Here is a 16,617-nt window from a genome sequence, read left to right on the forward strand (position 1 = left end):
ACAGCAATCATTGTAATTCGGCAGGAGCATTTCAGCCTCGGCGGTTTACCGAACAGAGTCTTTCTAAACATTAGATTACAGAAGTTTAATGTGTCCTGCTGGAGGGGTCGGCGGCTGAAAACAGACTTCACGCGCTTAGGTGTGTGACCAGAAGTTCCACTTTGACTGTCATCAACAGAATGTGTGGAGTTTACATGTTCCCCCTGTGTCTGTGGGGGTCCTCTGCAGGTACTCTGCATTAGCTCCATGCGTATTTGGCCAACTGGCAACTTTGTCAGCAGGCGTGAGTGCGAGCGTGGATGGTCGTTCCTTTCCGTGTGGCCGCTGAGCCGTTTTTAGCAGGCGGTTTTTCAGTCGTGGAAACGTAGCCTCGAACATCCCGTTTGTCCGCTAAAGGTTAAGTGTGTAATATTTGGAGATTTTTAAGAAGAAACAGCGACATCATGTGGTTACATTTTAGATTACAGCGCTCTCTCTCTTTGGGACTCACCCCTCTCCTGAGCTTGCCAGTGAACTACGGTGGCCTGCGAACAAAAACCTGCCCACCTTCTTTTTCATTGGTTCATTTAAGGACGTGTGTGCTCACCCTTAACACGAAATGTGCTGTCAAGTCAACTGGATTGTCCACACCAGGCTTCCTGAGAAATATGGGAACCCTTAGACCGTTATTGCTCTATGTATATTCTTATTTACATATATATGAGAATCGTTCTAAGAACAATTTGTGATATTTTATGATTTTTCTCCAAAAATAATAAATTAAGACAAATATTACACACTGGAACTTTCAAACCCTTTTTGACCAAACCCTCCACCGCAGCGACAGTGAAGCACGTGTTTGTATTCAGCCCCGCGCTTGTGTTTTCCTTTGGATAAACCTCGACCACCGTTGACCTCCTCCCTGCATGCCGCTGCGCTCTGTGTGTTTAACACCGTGACTCTGTTCCTCAGAGGGGGGCTCACGAGATCCGGGAGATCCGGCAGTTCCACTTCACGGGCTGGCCCGACCACGGCGTGCCCTATCATGCCACAGGCCTGCTGGGCTTCATCAGGAGAGTCAAGTCCAAGACCCTGGCCAACGCGGGGCCCATGGTGGTCCACTGCAGGTCAGTCTCTCCAGGTCACTCTGTGTCACGCACTTCCCATTTCCATCCCCTCATTGTTTGCTTTTGCTTTCTTCTGGTCGTTGTTCTGGCTGGTGCCGCATCCACTGGAGGATGAAATTTCGTTCAATTTCATGAAATTTTGATTTTGTTTGGAAAAGGTCAGCTGGGGTTGGCTGATATGATATGAGTTTTCACCGGCTAGTGCTTATATCACACTGGGCTTTATTGTGCATATTTAATTGCCTTTTCTTTTCTTTTCTTTTTTAAATAGGAATTTTAAAAAATTAATTTGCTGAATATTCATCTATTATTTCTTTGGTTGAATAAATGAAGACGTGCACTGCACTCTGCACTCGAGCTACTATTCAGAGACGAATTTGCAAAGCCAGTTACCTTCGTAGAGTACTGTCAGTCATCTCTTCAGCAAAACTCCATGCAAGGCATTTTGACTTCATTATTGTTGTTTTAAAGAAAAAAGAAAGAAGGAAAGTAAAAAATGAAATGTATCATACTAAGCCTGCGCACTCTATACTAGATGGCAACAATGGAAGCTGCTAGTCCATTTTCAGATTACCAGAAAAAATATGATTAAAAAAAAAATACTATCATATGAAACCGTAACGTAGTGTAATTCATTTTTGGTCAGCAGAGCTGAATTTCTGTGTTGAAGTGAAGTGTGTTGAATTTAACTATTTATTTTTACTTTATTGATTAGTTTGTACAACAGGTTTTTGGAATTATTGCAAATCCTGATTTACATCAAAGTTTGTGGCTTATTTAGCACATTTTCCACAGTTTTTCTGAGTTTCATATCCAGGGATGCTTTTCATTTCAGCTGATGGAAACAGCTTTGACATAGCAAATGTGTATTTTTCCCACAGCAGCTGTCATGACACACTAATGAGTAATTGGTGTACAAAAAAAGAACAATCTGTTGCTTCCATTTTTTGTGAAAATGTTATTTGTACCGTCAACTAGCAACATTGCAAACAGTTAGTGTCTTTCTAACAACTGTAAGTCAGCAACCACACTCGCTTCATACATATTGACCTCCTCTCTTTTATCAACTCAAAGTTTTCTTCCAATTTGCTTTTGTTTGATGGCAACACACCTCTAGCCTCAGACCTCGACAGTGAGCAGCTTTACAGGGGCTAACAGGCACACGCGGCTTTGTCAACAAAAGGATAGAAAGAGCTCAATATCAACAGACAGATAAATTTAAAAAAAATGAACACCATTCGAGCCTCACATACCATTTTTTTACGCCCTTACAGTGATGAAAATGGCTTATTGGCCCTTTAAGACAAGTTGGACATATAAAAATCTAATTACAGGAGTCATACTGGTGGAACTGTTCTCACACTTAAAAAGTTAAAGTAATTTTGTTTTTGTCATGTCTTTCTGCTGCAGCGCGGGGGCGGGACGCACAGGCTGCTTCATTGTCATCGACATCATGCTGGACATGGCAGAGAGAGAGGGCGTGGTGGACATCTACAACTGCGTCAGGGAGCTGCGCTCACGGAGGGTCAACATGGTGCAGACCGAGGTACGGTGTATCTGATTCGACAGAGGGCAAAAAAAAGGCAGCTTGATGCGTCCAAATGTGGATCAACTAGAATGTGCCACTAATTCTGAGGGAGCCTCCATCTCCTTCTTGAGCTCCTTAGGAGGACGATGCTCCCAAACAATAAGAAAGGGAAGCAGCTCCAGCGACAATTTAAGGAGCCAATCTGTAAAGATGCGTCAACATGCTTTCTGTCTCTTATTACAAAATACAGCACAATTAGCTTAAATTGTTTCGAACATTTTGAAGTGCTGCTTCAAGTTTTTGTGGCATTCTATTGAACCGAGGGGATATAGTTCATTGTGTCAGCAAGCTTTCCAAATTCTAAGTGACCTTTTATCTGCCGTCTGCAGGACAAGTCCTCTTGGGTTGTGTGTTTAAATGTGCCTGTAATGTCACCTGGTTGATTTGTATGTTTTCCATGGATGTCTTTTTGGCTGGAGCTTTTCTGACTTCATTATTATTTCCTGCTAATACGTAGTCCTGATAAAGCGCTTTAGAGGCTTTTAACTGGGAGCATTCGGCCTGTTCTGTTTGCACGAAAGGCAAAGATGGCTCAGTGTGGAGCTCAACGCCAGCGTGGCCGACTGGAGGTCTCTTTCCTGAATGTCGGCCATCTGGAGGTGTCCATCGTGTCGCTGAATGCATCATTTCACCTTAATTCCCCTCGAATCACAGGCGTCATTGGACTTAATGGGCAAATGTTTCATCGCTGACGTATACAAACTGGGATTTCAGTAACTGGAGACCAAATGTTGTCCGCCCCTGAGTCACTCCCCTCAAGTTCAGTGACCTTCAAAGTGTGCACACGTGTGTGCGTTCTGCCTCGCAGGTGTTTGGACTCGTTGGTGCGGCACTCCTTCGTTTTCTCCTTCTTCTTTTTTTATCTCCTCAAAATGTCCACGGAAATGAAAAGCCCTGCTGTTGCCTGCAGTTTATGAGCCAGGATAAGATCCATCAAATCAGCCGATGGCTGTCTGAGCCGCGTGGCCGCCCGCCAGCCCTGCCCCACCCCAGCCCACCCCACTTCACCCGAGCCAGTCAAACTCTCGGGTCGGCGGTCGACATTCCGAAGCGCCGTTAACAAACACCAACACGTGTTTGTGAATCTGTAAATCAGTGACCCCTGCGCAATGTGTTCGGATTCTGGTCCGAAGTGACAAGAAGGGAGAGGGAGGGGTGTGTCAGCTGAAAATGCCACTTCAGAAAAGATTTGCATCAACCCTCCAGACGTGTCACCACGTCGACCGCTTGACTGCCTGACGTGATGAGGATGGAACGCGTCGCAAAAAATAAATAAATAAATAAACTCCTGTTCGGCTCAGCTCGGCGTTGAGAGCAAAACCAATCAGATCATAGCAATAGTAACAACAGGAGTCTCAGCCTCTCTAAAGTTGTGAATACGTGATGGGGTCGCGCCGAGTACTCTGAAAATGTGCTCTTACCTCTTTGCAATGTCAACTAATTAAATCCACAATGTACCAAAAAAAAAAAAATGCAAAAAAAAAAAATTAAAAAAAAATGTAATGTGACCTTTTAGAACACAGACGAGCACAAATTTTAGTCACAGAAACTTGCCTGGGGGCTGAAATTGCTGGGAAGGTCACAGAACTCGTAGTTGCAGCAGCAGAGTTACTGACGGCTTATGGGATTTTTTTATTTTTTTTTTAGTCCAACAAGTCCTACGGGTTCGCAATGAGGATGCTGTTTTTTGCAGGAGCAGTATGTCTTTATCCACGATGCCATTCTGGAAGCCTGTCTCTGCGGCGACACCACCATCCCCGCCAGTCAGCTGCGCTCCGTCTACTACGACATGAACCGGCTGGACCCGCAGACCAACTCCAGCCCCATTAAGGAGGAGTTCAGGGTGAGGACGTTTGGACGGGTCTGCAGTGGGGGATGGCAGGGATCGCACTCAAGAGTGATAACCAGTATCTGATTTATCCTAGTGTTTCCCCGCACTGTTGATCTTTGTTCCAATATGTGGAAATGGGCATTGTGTGTATTAGTTATAGTCATCTCTCATCATTTAGTCAGTCATTATCATTATCTTTATAGGTCTTGCAAATTCACCTGCAAATTTGGTCTTTTGAGACAAATGTCTGTAAATTCAAAGGACTGAAGTTCGAAATGCCTAAAATTCGGCACGACACTAGCAGTGTTTTTTTTTTAATCTCTCTTAATTTCCCACTTCTTTACATGATCAAAACAAAATGCATCAACATATTGGGTTTAAAATCCTGGAGCTTCTACAGTTTTGCAAAAATTGGTTGCTCCCTTTCCATCCTTTTCCCCGCTTCAAGTGTAAATTCCCTTCCATACTTTCTTCTCCTTCTTCTTCTTCTACTCTCCAGTTGATACTTTCCTCCTTCACATTTTACTGGGGCTGGAAAAAAAAAAAAAGCCCTTTAGTTTTTGCTCTGGAGACTCTTTGGTTTGAAATTGTCTGTCCTCGACAACATTGAGATACTTCTGTAACTTTTGCAACCACGTGGATGGTATTAAATCAATATGGAGTAGTTGTTGTCGTGACAGACAACAGTCAACATGATGTCACTTGATAAACGGCTCAGTCCCCCTCTGGGCCAATCAGTGACAAATATGCCACCTTGCTTTTAATCTGTATTGGCAGCACCCCTGCTTTGGACCAATCAGGGTTATATGGGTTGCATCCTAAGTTCCATCACGGTCGCACCAGGGGAGTCGGAATCCACCGTTAATGTAGCTGATTAAAGAGTTGCATTATTAATCACTGCATTGGCAGATAATTAGCGCTCTCGGGACCGCGGCGGCTGCGTGGCGCCACCGCTCATTGTGCTTCGCCGCCAGCAGACCCTGAACATGGTGACTCCCACGCTGCGGGTGGAGGACTGCAGCATTGCTCTGCTGCCCAGGAACCACGAGAAGAACCGCTGCATGGACGTCCTGCCTCCCGACCGGTGCCTCCCCTTCCTGATCACCATCGACGGAGAGAGCTCCAATTACATCAACGCAGCGCTCATGGATGTAAGTGTCAAACATTCCTCCAAGCTACCTGCTGCTTTTTGTCTTTTAAGAAGAGTTTTAAAAGGGGGAATTCAACCGCACAATGGGAAAATCCCACCATTTTAACCTCTGACCAAAGTGGGAATCTGACATTTAGCCCTGCTGAAACTATCCAGCATGTTGCTGCTGTTGGTTAATCATTGAGGTTAACAATTTTGCACCGATAAAGATGTCGGTATCAGGAATCAGGTATCAGGACTGATACCGGGGTTTAGTACTCTACTTGTACTTGTAAAATACGTGCTGATAGCACGACACCAACACCAGTTGTATACGTATGAATATGACAATTTTGTTAAATTTGTGTTTGTACTGCAGTGAAACCTGTGACAGTCGCCCCATGGTCTAGAAAAACATGCTGAGGGATGTTGTTCAAATTACACATCTGTGGAAAAATAAAATAAAAAGTCAAAGTAATTCTATAATGTGTAATGGCCTTATTAAGTACTCAGAATCGGGATTGGTGAGTACTGAAATGCAAGTACCCGCACTCTACTCGCTCTGTAAAAAAGTGGCATCGGTGAATCCCTAATTATTACTGCTAACAGGACTGCAGGTGGTGGGCTTAGCAAGTGACAGTTCCATCTCCTGGTGGGACTAACTATATATTGTTCATTGAAAAAATGGAATAAGAAGCTATTCTTAAGCTTTTTAAGCTTTTTTTATGGAAAGATCAGGGTGTGCTGTAACATTATTCACATTCATAATGATGTCGCCTTGCAACGTACAAGTGCGGCTGTATTTTTTTTTTTTTTTTGTCGAACCGTAGAGAACGGACTGCAGATTTATTTTTTTTTTCATGAGAAAATGTATTTCTAAAGAATTTTAACATGTGGCTAATGGCTAGAAGCTTGACCTTGATGCTCCATTTAGTGGACGCCCTTGGGTTTGCAATCATTTCATAAGATCTCCAAGAGCAGATGGAGTTTTCAGCGAATGTAAATGTTCGAATTTCCATTTTTTTTTTTTTTTTTTTTTTTCCCATGAGCGTGTTGGCAACTTACCCCGCCTCCCAGCCCCCCCACCTGCTGGCTCAAAACGTTCAGGGAAGAAAGCCAAAAAAAAGCTGTTTCTATTGTTTGTCACAGTTACTAAAATGGACAGCAGGCCAAAGAAAGATACACTCGAAATGAAATATGTTGAAATTCAAATCTTGAAATAAGTCATGTTAGAGCCTCCAAAGAAAACTTTTGAGTTCCTGTTTTGAAGGACATTCTGGGGTTTATACCTGGACTGCACAGATAAAGTTCTAGTCATGACTTTAAAGCAGGTATGGGCAAACTACAAGCCAGCGGCCCTTTAAGCTTTTAATTCAGGCCCGTGGAAACTTGAAGAAATTATATGAAAACTAAGTAAGTCATAAAATAGCTGTATTTCAACTGTTTTTTCAGTGTTTTAAGAGTTATACCACTAAAGAGCTTAATACCATGGGACTTCAAAGACACATATTTTGTTTTGTTGCGTTATTTATTTTCAATTGACATTAAAGCATGTTTTCTACATATCCCATGATGTATTTTTTCCTCACGTGAGGAAATGTATCATCACAATTCTCCATCCATCTGCTACTGCTCGGGCCCCCTCTGTCAAATATTACAACCCATTGTGCTCCAACAGTCAAAAGGTTTGCCCACCCCTGCTTTAAAGTCGTTGAACACATTTTTAGAACCTGTTCTAAAAGGTCCTACGTGATCAAGATTTTCAAAACTTTATTTTTAATTCTCCTCCCATTCTGGAGGAGCCTTGCATGATTAATAATTCAAAAAGCTCTTTTGATCTCCAGAAAACTCAGAGAAAATAAAAAACAAGGAGCCTCACATTCCTGCTAAAACTTGTTCTTTGTTGTTCCAGCAACACGTTTTGGCAACAAACTGTTCTCAGACGGTGGGTTGAACACCGGGCCAATCAGTGAGAGATCACAGCCCTCTGTGACATCACAAATGGCAGCTTTCCAGAACTTTAAGCACACACCTTTTGAAAATGGAGCATGCTAAAGGAGTAGAGGATGGACTTTCCTCATTCCCGAGGAGTTCTTTGGCTGGCTAATGGCTCTAAAGAGAACACAGCTCGAGTGAAGTTTGCCCAATGTGGTTTTGAAATGCCACTAATTTGTTCTGTGTAGTCAGCAATTGTTTATCCCCATCTTATTCTTTCAGAGCTACAAGCAGCCGTCTGCGTTCATAGTGACGCAACACCCTTTGCCCAACACAGTGAAGGACTTCTGGAGGCTGGTGCTGGACTACCACTGCACGTCCATAGTGATGCTCAACGACGTCGACCCGGCGCAGGTAAAACCGATCTGGTACTCGCGCACAACTTTGGAATGAGACATCACTATGTCATAAAGCCTCGAAAAAAGGGACAAATTTGCAGTTTCGGGTCTTAGCGACGACCTTGTGATGGGCCCATAGAGAGGTGGGTGGGGGGAGGGGGTCCAGGGACGCCGACAAACACGTCTTAGGTGCCGACTGAAAATGTCTGGAATGAGGTAGACGCTGCAGACTGGAAAGAGGAGCTCGGCGTGGAAGGCGTGGGCGGGTGGAGGAGCAGGCCGGCCGCTCGGCGGTAGAAGAGACTCTCCAGATTTCTCAGCCCGAGGCTCTGTCATAACACCTGGGGATCAAAGCCTGAAGCCAGGCTGCTCTCCCCCATCCAAATCCCCCTCTCCCCAGGTGACCGGCTGACTGGCTGCATGGAGAAGGCCTTTCATTCGATATTCTCACTGTAGCCTGCCAGTCAGCCAGCCAGCCTCGAAGACGGCCCGGGTGGGGGGAAGTGGGGGAGTGAGGGATAGCAGGGGGTGCGGGAGTCGACGGAGATCAGGGGCGGTGGAGGTTCGCTTCTTCTCTTCCTCCCACATCGGCGGCTTTTGTTTTTTTGCATCTGTTGAGTTTGTGAAGTTTCCACGGGGCTCTGGGAGAGCGAGGTCTCTCCGCGGCTGCCAGCTGGTGGGCGTGTCTTTTTTTTTTTCCTCACAATCCCGCGATTTAGATCACTCCCAGGTAGAGTCAGAGAGTTTTCCTCTTGTTTGTTCACGACTCGGTAGGTAGGCACGTCTGCCGCTGTCCATCTGTGCGCACACATCGGGCAGACGGCGCCGGCGCGGCGAGGCCGGCAGCGAGCTCCGCAGGTGCGCCTTCTTAGCGGGGCCTTCCCTCCTGAGGAGGAGGAGCGGCGGAGATTTGAAAGCCTCTTTGAAGGGCTTTATTCCAAACCTCCACCACCTCCACGCACCCAGCCCAAACTTTCAAGCAATGCTGCTGCCACTGCTGCATTCCACAACAGCGACTGCTTTCTAATACTTTTTAATATTTAGTTGCTGTAATAAATCATTTTGTTTCAGACAAAGTTTTTTTTGTTTGTTTGTTTGTTTTTTGGGGGACAGTTGCGCAGAAGAGAAGCAGGAAGTGGCTTCACTGTATTGAGTCTAACCTGATGATTTTTGGATGATCGTCCCCCAGAGATTAGGTACTTCTCCCAGAGCAATAGATCCTAAAAAATGTTTAGCGGGGGTCCCAAAAGAGAGATTTTCATACTGTCTCCTCAGATCCCAAACGTCATCCATTAGGAAATCCAGTGCATCCACTATCATCCATTCATGAAAATACAAAAAGGTGATTAAAATCGAAATTCTGTAAAATGCGTGTAGAATGATAGAGTCAGGCTTATTTAACTTAGAATGAGATCACATTAGCATAATATATACATAAATTTACATTTGCTGAATGTATTGTTGAGATTCTCACCAACCTCATAACAAATCTGGCTTTCTGTTTAATCAAAGTTGACAGTAGGAAATTGCAGAGTACTTTCGTGCTTCCAGGTCAACCCTGGAGCTGAGACATGAATACTTGAGTAGCATCAGCTTGCGCTGCTTATATATGTCACTTTCAATACTTGACTTATGATCAGTGGTGATAGATGACAAAACAGACTTTCATTCTCTTCCAACCCAGCGTTTCATGTGCTGCTTCTGGGCAGCTTCTGTTTCTTATACCAATGTACCGCCTCCTTCCAACATTCGCTACAGGGTCCGCCCACTCAGCCTGGAAACCTCCTTCCTGCAGTGGTAGACAGCTTAATGCTACTTTTCAGGGGTGCAACCAAAGATTTTGTTACAACAGTAGCTGGCCCCTTTTTCATCCAAGCGTGGTGCTAGAATGAACATATAACAGAAGTTCCTCTGCGTTTTTATAAACAGAACGTAGTGAAAGTAAATTCTCCAAAAGCATTGAACTAGGTCAAGTAAATGCCATCAGTTAAAGTAGTTCAGACAGGGTCACTTTGTCGAAATTAACAATTCTTATTATACAATCAAGCACGTTAGGTTTGGCGGTATGGTTCTGCTTGGGGTCCCCCCACTCTTTCCACGCGCTTGTGTGGAGAGCCCGAGGCAGGAAGGGCAGCTTCCCGCCCTTCACGAGCCATCGTGAAAGGCGTAAGGCAGGGAGGGCAGCTCAGGTTCGGTTTGGTTTCGCTCGATATGGTTAAACATGTGACAGTGTTACTCCTGGCTTGCACTTCATATTTCTTTTAGAATGTAAAGTCATTTAATAAAGTCTTCCTTAGATCCATAATTGTTGACCGTATTATCACCAATTAGCTGTCTTTTAGTTAACATGGGATTGATTATGTCTACTATTTTTTGTTTGCTTGTTTCTATCATAACTGGGGCTTTTTTTCTCTCTTGCACTTCCTAGTTTACTCTTTAACAACAAAAAAGACAAAGAAAGTGGCGTTGAAGGATTAGTATGTGTTTGCAACATAGCGACTCAGAGTAAAAGCTTTTAATGAGCTAATGTTTAAATTCATAGAACAAAAGGATAGGCATAGAACAAGTGCTGGAAGAATGTCCTCACAGTCACAGCAAATCATGTTCTAGTCTACATATTCACAACATTGCAACTTCCATCGTGCTCATATGTGAACGGCACACGCAGCGCAGGATTGCGGGATTGCAGGATTGTCTGTCCAACTTCAGTGACGATACATCACGTGAAATACAGCATGACTGTTCAGACTAAACTCGCATTATATATCTAAATTAGGAGCACATAAGAAAGTGTCTTGGTCTTATTAAAAAAAAAAATAATAATAATAATATATGCCACATGTGGGTAATAGAAAGTCAGATCTTTGCCAAATTTGCCTTCAATGAATGAACACAAGTATAGACTGTAAAACTAATGAATTTTTCATGTTGTCTTTGTCTTGTGTGTTTTTCTGTCTCTCATCTGTGTGTGTGTTGCCCTCGTTTGTATGTGCGCTTCGGACCTGTTTGTGTGCGTGTATGCATATTGTGTGTGTCCGTGCCTGTTTTGTTTAGCTGTGCCCACAGTACTGGCCAGAAAACGGAGTCCACCGCCACGGGCCGATCCAGGTGGAGTTTGTCTCGGCCGACCTGGAGGAGGACATCATCAGCAGAATATTCCGGATCTACAACGCAGCGCGGGTACGGCGACACCACGGGGAATTATGTTAGCAGAGGGGGGCGGAGGGGAGGAGTGGGAAGACGAGCAAACTGAAAATGATTCCGATTAGGATGCCTCGGCTTGTTGTTTGCTGCCCGCTGCAGCCAGTTTGTGCTGTGACTGTGCACCTCGCACTTCCCACTCATATGCCAGCCTGTCCATTCAAGCTGTGCCGAGTCACTCTGTTCTGTTTGCCGCTCTAGTAGCACAGTCACAGCGCGGGAAATCTTCACACGTCGGTATTAAAAAAAAAAAAAAAAAAAAAGGTAGAGAGATGAAGTTGGGTTCTCAACAGCGACTGGAAGTTATTTCAGTCTGCCGGTCCATTTGTTATAAAGCACAAGATACTCTAATGCTGAAGACATGATCCCAAGGATGAAACAACTATTTCTCCTAACACACCCTAAAGGTGTGCTGTCAATTGTTCTACTTGCTACTGTGCGAAGTCAAGGCCGCCTGCGACATAGATCCTGCAGTCGCCAGCAACCAGATCGTGTGTACTTTTACAATCAAAAACATGCCACTGCATCCAGAGACAGCGAATGACCCATATTAGACCCTTCTAGATTTGATTTTCTACCAAAGTAACATCGGATCATCTGATCATGTGACATCCTGCCACATTTTCTACAAATTACAAATCATTCTGTTTGCATGAGGATTAAGCCCTCATTTAGAAAAAAAAAAAAAAAAAAAACAGCTGAAATTGTCAGTACGTCTGTGATCTTCCACATTTTTAAAGCCAGTTTAGACCTGATCATAATTTTTTTATTTTTCATCCAATGTTCCAGACTGCTGCCATTCTCTTGTGAAAGTGGAGCGAAACTTTAGGAGAGTAGCAAAGCAGAACGTCCCCCAGATCTGTTATCCCGGTATTTTCCACGACTGGCTGCGCAGATTAATTTAGTTTCTCTCTGAGGGGCCACAGATGGCCCCCACGCTGGTGGTAACTGCTTTCTCACAGCCCCACTCGTCTCGTCTTGCTTGGAGTTACCCGTGCGCTAAATAAATGAAAACAGTCCTTGGCAACGTGGACACAGATTTGAGAAAGATGCAAGTGGAGCTAAAAAAATAAAAAAAAATAAAAATGCCAGACAGACACCTTCAAAGTGGAGAGGAATGAAGGGGGGTGGGGGGAGGGGGGACACTCACAGCGAGACAAGGAGTAAGTCAGACAAATAGCACATATTTGCTCTGTGGTTTTGGGTGAAGTGACCTTTTATCGAACCACTCCGGGACATAACTGCACAGAGAAGCGTCCTGACCCGTGGCAGCTTCACCCGGACTCACCAGCTCCCTTCAGCCGCCCTCTGTTGACGAGAACCGCTCCTCACATATTTGCCTGCCGTGACTGTGTCTGGCCACCAGTAGGGAAATGGACCTGGTCCATTCAAACATGATCGGTGACAAGTGGCGTATTGATCAACGGTGCCTGAGTGTGATTTGGACCTGGCCACGGTCTTTAGATCTTAACTCTTCGTCTCTCGAGGTAACGCCGCTGATCCGTCGGCCTGTCACGTGATCAGCGTGCGTCTCCCCCGGTGACCTTCCTCAACCGGGCCAGAGCTTAGCCCGCCCCCCTGCATCTTAACTGTCTGGCTTTTCGCAATAATTAAACATCCACCAAGCCTGGCATCCCCACTGTGAGCTAACCTGACCTGACGGGAGGGTTTCTTTCTTTCTTTCTTTCTTTCTTTCGTCGTTCAGCCGCAGGATGGCTACCGGATGGTGCAGCAGTTCCAGTTCCTGGGCTGGCCCATGTACCGGGACACGCCGATGTCCAAGCGCTCTTTCCTCAAGCTGATCCGACAGGTCGACAAGTGGCAGGAGGAGTACGACGGCGGCGAGGGCCGCACCGTGGTGCACTGCCTGTAAGTGGTCGCTTCCGTCTTTTAAAGAAAGGAAACATCTCCACCTACTGGCCGGAGAGCTGTACTGCACCGAAAAATAAACACTGCCTCGCTTTGTGCATCGGCCTTTGTGCGCTCAACTGTGTGTGTGTGTGTGTGTGTGTGTGTGTGTGTGTGTGTGTGTGTGTGTGTGTGTGTGTGTGTGTGTGTGTGTGTGTGTGTGGTGACTCTCTAGGAACGGTGGCGGTCGCAGCGGGACATTTTGTGCCATTAGCATCGTGTGTGAGATGCTCCAGCACCAGCGATCCGTGGATGTCTTCCACGCCGTGAAGACGCTACGGAACAACAAGCCCAACATGGTGGACCTACTGGTGAGGGCCGCCACAGGACCGGACTCGTGCCGTTCAGCCATTTGTGCTTGTGGTTTAAAAGAAAACAAAATGAGTAATTGCAATAAAAAAAAAAATAAAAAAAAAAGGTTATGTCCTGAAAGGAAAAAAAATAGCTAGAAATCAAACGCCACTACAGGTCAGTGGGGTAGCTGCTTAGAATATTTATCCCAACCAAATGTGTCTGGCAGCAATCTAATTTTTTTTAAAAATTTTTTCGTACGCCTGATCGTACAGTATATCGTCAGTGGATTTCTAAATATACACACAACGGTCCAAGGGCTTCTAAAAAATATAATTATATAATTATTCCAATCATCAATCTAAATCAAACTGTTTTATTGGAAATATTGTGAAAAGTGCCCTGTGGATTATTTGGTTAGGAGATTTCTGTGTGGACTATCAAACAACCTGTTGACGCGGACTAGGAATATAGATTTTAGTATGTATGTATGTATGTATGTATGTATGTATGTATGTTTTAACATGGATGTATCGACTTGACGGTTGTGAGAAGACATAGAGGGAAGAACATGCCAGTTAAACCCACTTCTGTTCTGACAAACTGGTGTTTTTGGACTATTTTTCATAAGTTGTCCTCCGTCTCTTCCTTCCAGACTCTCTTCAAATTATTCCACAACCTCAAATGTCATGAAAAATATTTTTTGTACATTAAATGAGGGGGCATTAGGTAGATATAAACAAATACCATGTTTTTTGTTGTTGTTGTTTATTGTGAACCAAACCAAATTCTTGTATTTGCTCTGGATGTGTGGTTTACGTCCACTTGTGAACAGATTACCAGTAGGGAGCGTGTGTGTTGCGGGTGATTGTACCAAAAAGAGATTTAAAATGCAGTGCGTTAGAAATAAGTTCTTCTTAAACTGTAGCCTGTCTGTTTTATCACCCCCTGCTGGTTTTTGTTTCATCAGTAGGTCGACTTAGTCCATCCTTCTAACACGCCTCTCTCCTTTGTCTCCTACAGGACCAGTACAAGTTTTGCTATGAAGTTGCGCTGGAGTATTTAAACTCTGGCTAAGTCACAGCGGCACAACCCCAATGGGACTTTCTGGACTTTCATGAAAAAACAAAAAAACAAAGCTGCACCTCACATTGTTTGCATTATGCACACTGTGCATTGTGCAAGTGTGTGGCATCAGTGCTTGTGTGTCTGTGTGTGTGTGTGTGTGTGCGCGCGTGTGTGTGTGCACCACACAAACAGGTTACACACACTAACAGGTGCAGCTTCATTTTCAGTTGGTGTGGACGGGACGAGGCGGCTGAGTTGTACAGTGATAAACACACGGCAGCCTGTTTCCTTCAGCTGCAGCAAAGCAGGAGCACACGGTGACGTTTGATTATAGGGTTTTTTTTTTTCTCTCTTGGGTCGCCTCCTCTCTGGATCCTCCTCCCTCCCGCTCTGCCTCTTTCTCTCTCAGCTGCCTGTCGTCCCGTGGTTGATGCCTTGATCCTCATTGGAGACAACGAGCATTTTAAATACTCTCCAGTTTTCCGTGGAATGCTATACGTTGTACAGAATGTAATGTGTTCATTTTATTCTTTCTGAATTGTTTTCCTTCTTTATTTTATTTTTTTGTTTGTGTTTTTTTTTTTTTTGCTTCAAAGTCACAAACTGCAGGAGCTCAAAGCCTAAGTGTCACTAAATGTCCTGTAATTTTCTGACTTGTAGGTCATTATTGCTTCATGCTTACACGCTGGCTACATCTGCTTACCTTATTTCCTGTACGGGGTGATCCAAAGCTTTATTTGCACTTCTGTTGAATTCTTGTTGTGCATATTGTACATATTTCTGTAGATTATTTATTCACAGTGTGTACTTTATTTGTGACTCGCAGTAAGTGACAATCATAGGTTCTATAGGTTTGGTTTTTTTGACTGTATTGTGTGATTTCTTTTTTTTTTTTTCAGGGGAGGGGTTCATCCTATGTGACAGAAGAATTTCATTGTAAAGATTAAAAGATATATAAATGTATCTGCAATATGAAGACTTGTTGACTGTGCGTCTGCCTTATTTCTGATGGGGATCTGAATAAGATGGCTCTCGACTGACACCTGGTGGCGTGATGTAGAAGACGCCCACTGTAATGAAGCTCAAACATTTTCCATCTTCATCGACATTTCTTTCATTATTCAAACTGTATTTGTTATATTATAATTGTCACTTCACCATAGTTATGCACATTGATATAATTTGTATTTGAGGGACCCTGTGGTGGGTAAAACCGGGATTCAGTACGTCAGAAGGACAGAGCATGTTAGATGTTTTGGAGTTGTAGCCAGACTGAGATGGTTCGGGCATATACAGAGGCGGGACAGTAAATATGTCAATAGCAGGATACTGAGGTTGCAACTGGCAGGCAGGAGAACTAGAGGAGGACCGAGGAAATTTATGGATGTAGAGAAAATAGACATGAAGTTAGCTGGATTGAGAGAGGAGGATGCAGGGAATTTGGTTATATGGGAATACAGTATGTGGCCAATGTAGATTAGTCAGATTGTCCAGAATGTCTTTTTCTTCTATTTTTTTCGACAGTCAATCCCAGGTCACAAGCGGGTACCAGGTTTTTTGTTGTTTGGTTTTTGTTTTTGTTTTTTACCTTTTTTTAAGATGAAATACTTCTATAAATCAAACTGAACTGTAACCAATCAGTGGAGATTGTGGGTGCGGTTTTTATGCATGTGTATTTATTTATTTACCCCATTTTATAAGCATCCACAATAAGCATGGACTTTACCAACGTCTCGTTAAATAAAAATTGGCACCTTGTGGTAGATCCATCTTAACCTTTAGCTTGCTGTGAATAATGCAGACTGGCTAACAAGTGCTGGTAGCCACGTAATGCTTACGTAGATTTATTTATTTATTTTTAAAGAAAGAAAGATAGTTTCCATTTAAAAGGGTTTGGGAGGGGTTCCCACCTAACATTCACGTTCAGTCATTCTCAATTCAAGGTTTTAATGTAGTTTAAGCTTTATAAAGTAATTGAAATCTGATATTGACATTTATATCCACATTATTTAGCACAATATTGTCCAGAAAATCTTTGTGAATGTAAATTTCAGCTTGTAGTTCTCATTACTTTAATAGAATAAGTAATTTTAAAGTGTTGCATGATTTTAACATAAATTGCTGAAATTACGGGGGGGTTCTGCTTAGTTTTACATCTAAAG

General features: G+C 43.8%; 1 protein-coding gene across 4 annotated transcripts in view; it reads left to right on the forward strand.

The window, feature by feature from the left end:
• LOC142885482 (receptor-type tyrosine-protein phosphatase mu) overlaps nt 1-15,647 on the forward strand; it is a 170,496-nt gene extending 154,849 nt beyond the window's left edge. For 2 of the 4 annotated variants that reach the window (XM_076021959.1, XM_076021962.1), the window contains 9 exons: nt 952-1,106; nt 2,517-2,652; nt 4,388-4,537; nt 5,503-5,676; nt 7,872-8,003; nt 11,042-11,167; nt 12,894-13,057; nt 13,272-13,407; nt 14,411-15,647. In XM_076021959.1, coding sequence (XP_075878074.1) covers nt 952-1,106; nt 2,517-2,652; nt 4,388-4,537; nt 5,503-5,676; nt 7,872-8,003; nt 11,042-11,167; nt 12,894-13,057; nt 13,272-13,407; nt 14,411-14,464 — 1,227 coding nt within the window. In that variant the 3' untranslated portion in view covers nt 14,465-15,647. The remainder of the gene's footprint in view (nt 1-951; nt 1,107-2,516; nt 2,653-4,387; nt 4,538-5,502; nt 5,677-7,871; nt 8,004-11,041; nt 11,168-12,893; nt 13,058-13,271; nt 13,408-14,410) is intronic. The other 2 variants (XM_076021961.1, XM_076021960.1) reach the window with 2 other exon arrangements.
• Nucleotides 15,648-16,617: the final 970 nt, after the last annotated feature.

Source organism: Nelusetta ayraudi, unplaced genomic scaffold (assembly GCF_046127955.1).
Source record: "Nelusetta ayraudi isolate G7.1 ecotype Tasmania unplaced genomic scaffold, CSIRO-AGI_Nayr_v1 ptg000011l, whole genome shotgun sequence".
Lineage (NCBI taxonomy): Eukaryota > Metazoa > Chordata > Actinopteri > Tetraodontiformes > Monacanthidae > Nelusetta > Nelusetta ayraudi.